The sequence below is a fragment of the Lutjanus erythropterus genome, chromosome 7, assembly GCF_056507025.1.
Source record: "Lutjanus erythropterus isolate fLutEry1 chromosome 7, fLutEry1.hap2, whole genome shotgun sequence".
Taxonomy (NCBI): Eukaryota; Metazoa; Chordata; class Actinopteri; order Lutjaniformes; family Lutjanidae; genus Lutjanus; species Lutjanus erythropterus.
Window position 1 is genome coordinate 7,433,908 of NC_139323.1, and position 5,946 is coordinate 7,439,853.

General features: G+C 40.6%; 1 protein-coding gene across 1 annotated transcript; it reads left to right on the top strand.

Annotated features, from left to right (window-relative positions):
• The first annotated feature begins 1,362 nt into the window (after positions 1 to 1,362).
• Positions 1,363 to 5,606, top strand: barhl2 (BarH-like homeobox 2). Its single transcript, XM_084722507.1, has 3 exons — positions 1,363 to 2,900; positions 3,593 to 3,818; positions 4,946 to 5,606. The coding sequence occupies exons 1-3, from the start codon at positions 2,351 to 2,353 to the stop codon at positions 5,256 to 5,258; spliced, it is 1,089 nt and encodes a 362-aa protein (XP_084578633.1). The 5' UTR covers positions 1,363 to 2,350; the 3' UTR covers positions 5,259 to 5,606.
• The last annotated feature ends 340 nt before the right edge of the window (positions 5,607 to 5,946 follow it).

Below are 5,946 nucleotides of genomic sequence, written 5' to 3' on the forward strand. Positions count from 1 at the left end.
CTGCACCGCTCGCTTTGTCGCCGCCTTGCGCTCAGACTCTGTCTGCATCTCATGCGGGAGAATCACAGACCCACTGTGAGGAGACAAGTGCACACATCCACGCTGTTAGAGAAATAAAGCCTCACTTATTGTCTGGAATACTCACTGCAACATTTAAAAAGTTTAAACTAAAATATACGCATTTAATTTAATCGGTGTAATTAATTAAAACAAGAGAAAACTCTAAGATTTCTAATTAAATGTTGAAATTGTGAATTTCTTATTTAACAGCCCCAGAGACAGCTTCCTCTAAGAAGAAATTTAAGGTTTAAGGTTAAGACATTTAAGGTTTTAGCATGGCAATAATCAAAAATATTAATTAGAGTCGACTTGTTGAGAATTAAAACCATTTGACTTGTTAATTAAAGTTCAACCGTTTTTAATTTTCTGCTGCAGCTCCGTATGAGTGCAGAGAAATGTGCAAATCGTTTAAAAATCGACCAAAAAAGTTTAAAAATATACATATATGTTGTGTTAGAATGAAAAAGATTTCCTGTCTAATAGTTAAAATACATTTATTGAGAATGTGCTGCATGCAAAGACCAATAGAATAAAAATACATGTACAATAAATAAATAGCTTTTTAATTAATAAAGCCCCTGCGTAATTACATTTTTTTAAAGTAACAATTAAATCATGAACAAACCTACAGGTCCGGATTTCTCAACAACAGCATAAAATCTTCATCCGTCTCACATCAATACTCATCATCAGCACCACCGTCATAATCAACCTGCTGGAGGAAAGAAGAAGAGGAAGAAGAAGAAAAAGGATAATAATAAACTAAACCCGCTCGATGATTCATCCTCAAATTCCGGAGAAGTGCGGAGGCTGTGGAGAAATGAAAAATCCATCCGAAAGAAAATTTTCACGTCCGCCAAACAACAAAAAAAAAAAGTGGAGCAGGAGCATACATTCAGCTGTGTGAGTGTGTGAGTGTGTGTGTGTGTATGTGTGTGTGAGAAGTGGCAGTTAGTTCCCATGAACAGACATCATCATCATCCTCATACAGACCTGCTGCAGCCTCCTCTCCTCTCTCCTCTCTCCTCTCTGCTGCTGCAGACACTTTGTCAGCTGAGGCAACGCAGCAGCAGCAGCAGCGCACATTTTTCCTCCATATCCTTCAAATCCTGCACGTCGGGGGAAAAGTGCTGAATTTCTACTACCTTTGAACGCTCATTAGCACCTCATAATTACTTTACTAATTAGGATGACATGGTTATTAACAGGATGCGCTGTCATGACAGTCACCAGCGCTCCCTCCTCGTTCCTAAATATGCCGACCTTGCGGCTCTGAGAATATATATGCATAAAGATAGATGCCACGCGTGACACCGCAAGACACGAGCGGTCTGATTTCCACGTCTCGAGTTGTATTTATTTTAATTTTTTTTCCGGTTAAAAGTCAGCTTTGAAATGCGGAAAATATGCCTTTACGCACAGCTTGTTTGTTTTGAAAAGTTTAATAAAACAGTAATATTCTGGAGAGAGTTAATAAATGTAAATATCTTGAAAATAAATTCGATATTTTTAATTTATCCTACCATAATTGCTGTGGAGTTTTGCTTTTAGTTTGGCTTAAATTGTTTAGAGCTCATAATTTATTTTTTCTCCCCCCTTTTTTTTTTTCAAAATTTCCACCTCCTTACTTAATTTGTCCCTTTTCTCTTTAATATAAAATGTTTACAGCCTGGCCTTCAGAGCACATGCATGTTTTTTCCTCCTTTTTTAAAGAGCTATTCTGGAATTAAACTCAATTCAATGGCTGGCTTGAACTGTCTAGATAAAGAAACAACTCCCTGATTGGTGAGGTGCCGGAGCCGGTCAGGATGCGGGCCAATGGCGGCGCAGGGAGGTGGGGGCAGGAGAGAAAAGGCGTCGAGTGTTTATTATAAAGGAGAAAATATTAATTCCCCCTCGCCGTGGGCCGTGACGTCAGTATAGGAAGTCATTGTAGAGCAACACTGGAGCGATTAGCAGCAAAAAGGGGGAGCCTGATGTCGAGGAGTCAGCCCTATGTATATCTCTCTATACGCCTCAACTTTTAACACAAAGTTCAATATCCAAACACAAAAAGCGACGTGGACTACGCAGACCCACACTTTGCTTTTGCGCGTTTTTCCCTGAATGTAACATCTTGGACCATCTGAGCAGCTTGGATTTTGTTTCTCTCTTGGGTTTATTTGCCAACTCTTCTCTTTTTTAAATTTTTAGACTTAATTTTGCTGACTTTCTTGTGATTTTTTTTTTTCCCAACCGGAGGAGAAGCATCTCACTGTTGTTATGAAGGCTCCATCACTCCTTTCTTAATATGGAAGGATCCAGCGGGTCGAGTTTTGGGATAGACACTATTTTATCCAGCGCTTCTAACTCTGGTAACCCCGTGCTAATGAACGGAGATTTTCGGCTCGGCGACAGCAGGACAGCGGATTTCAGGAGCCAGGCAACCCCGTCGCCATGCTCGGAGATAGACACTGTGGGAACAGCCCCCTCGTCCCCCATCTCGGTCACCATGGAGCACGCCGCCGATCCGCATCTGGTCCAGGACAGCCTTCAGCATCACCACCATCACCACAACCAGCCGCAGAGTTTGCCGCTGTCGCCTCAGCAGCAGCCGCTCGCCGGGGCCGGCTGCGCCCCGAGGACTGCCACCTCCTCCTTTCTAATCAAAGACATTTTGGGCGACAGTAAACCGCTGGCAGCCTGCGCACCTTACAGCACCAGTGTATCCTCACCCCATCACACGCCAAAACCAGAAAGTGCCACGGCTCCGGACGGCTTCAGGCCCAAGTTGGAACAAGACGAAAACAGAAGCAAGTTGGACAAAAGAGACGACATTCAGAGTGAAATGAAATGCAACGGTAAGAGCTGCAAAAATATTATTTTAGAAATTTACATTAGTTGTTGTAGTTATTTTGTTTGGTAGAAATTATTGCTAAATGTAGTTGAGGTGAATTATTGCAGGCTACAAAAAATAAAATATGTAGCCAATAAAAACAAATATAGCAAATTAAAATAATGTAATTTACTAGCTAACAATAATAAAAATAGTAATAATAATAATAGTCTTTTCTTTGTCTTATGTCCAGCCTTCTTTATTAGTGTAATAGATGTGAAAACAGATGTAAAGCCTGGTGATTTTCCCCGTGCGCGGGGCCTCCCTAGTGGGTCAATTAGAGAGATTATTGTTCTTCCTAGAGGGGGGATCATGGAGCACTGAAAAACAGCTACAAATAGAGATGGATTGACATATTGATTTCTCGTTTTCTGAAGGAAAAGAATCCCCCCTCCAAAAAAACTTCAGGTGACAAATATACACTCAAGTTTCCTTTTTATTGCTCTTGCTTTGCTTTTGTGCCACACGTGTCAGAGTAACAGCGAGTATTTATACAAGTTGGTGAAAGTTTGACTGGAGGCGTGGAGCATGCATACTAACACCCCCAAAGTATTTTTCTTGTTGCTTGCTCAGTTATAGGAAGAACTGTAATTTTTTTTTGGACAGAATGTGAAAATATTTCCACGTAGGCCTGATGGTTTAATGTGATTCCTTCAGGGACTAAAGAGGAAGGTGACCGGGAGATCTCCAGTAGCAGAGACAGTCCACCGATGCGCACGAAAAAGCCTCGCAAAGCACGGACAGCCTTTACCGACCACCAGCTCAACCAGCTGGAGAGGAGCTTCGAGCGACAAAAATACCTCAGCGTGCAGGACCGCATGGACCTGGCCGCGGCTCTCAACCTGACAGACACACAAGTCAAGACCTGGTACCAAAACAGACGGTAGGAAAACACATCAGCGTCTTTAGAGCTACACACGCTCGAGCAGAACAGGTGCAACAACACAAGCTTTTCCTGGTGCTATTTATTAGAGGAACGAATAAAGAAGGGATGCAAAAGAACCGAAACCTCACTGGGATATTTAATAATTTTAAAAATGTTGGGAACATATGGTGGGAATTTCTACATTAATTGTTAAACAATCACCACCGAAATAAAGCTGTGTGGACCCCCACCTATTCTGCTTATTTATTATAGCTACTTATTTTTATTGTGGGTGCAGAACTGATATTTTTATTGACACTGAGCGTGTTTTGCAGGCCTTTATTTTGACACTACTTTTACTTATCATTTTTAATCCGTGCAGACTCAGCGTGTGTGGCTACAGAGAGGCCATGCAGGCATGCAAAACTTTTATTTAAATCGGTCACGGAAGGCCTGGGGATTTTCATTTCTATTTTGAGAAACCAAAAAGATTTCTTTATTTTGTTACTGAATATATTTAAGGCTGATATTATGACACAATAAAAGTCTTGTCTAGTGTTATGCAAAGATGGATTTTTGCAGGGAAAAAAATGGACCTCGCAATTTTACTGAAAATGTCAGTTTCTGTTATTTCAGCTTGTTTGAACGTTTTGGTTTACAGCTACTCTAGAATTATTGCTTATATTATATTTAAACAAATAGAGCATATATTTAATTTTTGAAATTGTTAGACAGCACTCTTTTGCATTTTATGCCTCGGTATACCTGCTGAAAAATGTCCTTGAGTTTATAAAAATTCCTTCTCATCCGCAGACCTTCTTTTAAAATCCTGCAAGTTTTACATTTCACCTGCGACTTTTCAAAATAAAGGTTTATTTGAATAGTTAATTATAGAGGTTGTATTTATTGTAATTGATTGTACAGGTGTGTGTGAGAGAGGTAGAGTTTAATAAGTTTGGACCAGGAGACCTCAGACTAGTGTCTTGATATTTCCTTTTTTTTCCTTTGCCTAATTAAACCTTAACCATAAATTGGTGCCTGCAATAATTAGGCCTCTGCATACCAATTAAGGGGGCGTTTGGGGAATTAACAAGAGAGCGAACTGATTAAATAATTCATCTGTTGTATTTTGATCTGATTTCCAGGACGAAGTGGAAGAGGCAAACGGCGGTCGGATTAGAGCTCCTGGCTGAAGCAGGAAACTACTCGGCCTTACAGAGAATGTTCCCGTCGCCCTATTTCTACCACCCGAGCCTGCTGGGCACCGTGGACAGCACGACGGCTGCCGCGGCGGCCGCGGCCATGTACAGCAGTATGTACCGGACTCCTTCCACGCCGCATCCCAGCCTCCAGAGACCTCTGGTCCCGAGGGTGCTCATTCATGGCCTTGGGCCGGGGGGGCAACCGGCACTAAACCCCCTGTCTAACCCCATGCCCGGCACGCCGCACCCGCGATAAAACCCGAAATAAGACGAGAAAAGACGATGACCAGAAAGCTGGTCGAACACGTGATGTGAGTAACTGCATCGGAACCACATTGCAGGACTTTTTTTTCTCCCCGACAAAAAGACACATTTAAAGACATTTTACAGAAGTAAAGGAGGTATTTAATATAGGCCCGAATAGCCTAAAGCCCAGTCCGAAAAAGACTCTCTGTCCGGGCCGAGACAGAACACAAGGACTGCTCTTGTCTGATTGTTTGTTTGTTTGTCTTTTGTACAAATACACTTACATTAGCAAATAAACTTATAAAGTTTATTAGATGGAGAAGAACGGAATGAATAAAGAAGTAATGATACTAACTGATTTGCAGACGCTTCTATTGAAACTGGAGTTCAAATTTCATTTTATACGCAAACTTTCATACAAGAAGAATAAGCTATTAATCTATCAATTATTGATTACTAAACGGTTGTTGTACTAGTCAATTTCTCTAAATAGTTTTAAAGCACTTAAATCTATTTTTTTAAATTATGAAAGTAATTTACAGCTATTCTATGGATTTTATTTAAACGTAAACTTGCACTTTGTGCATTAATTTAATTCATATTTATATTGACATTTCACTATAATTATAGTGATGTCTAAGCCATATATTCTCAGCTCACTCTTTTTGGGCTGACATAATTTTTTATGACATAAATGG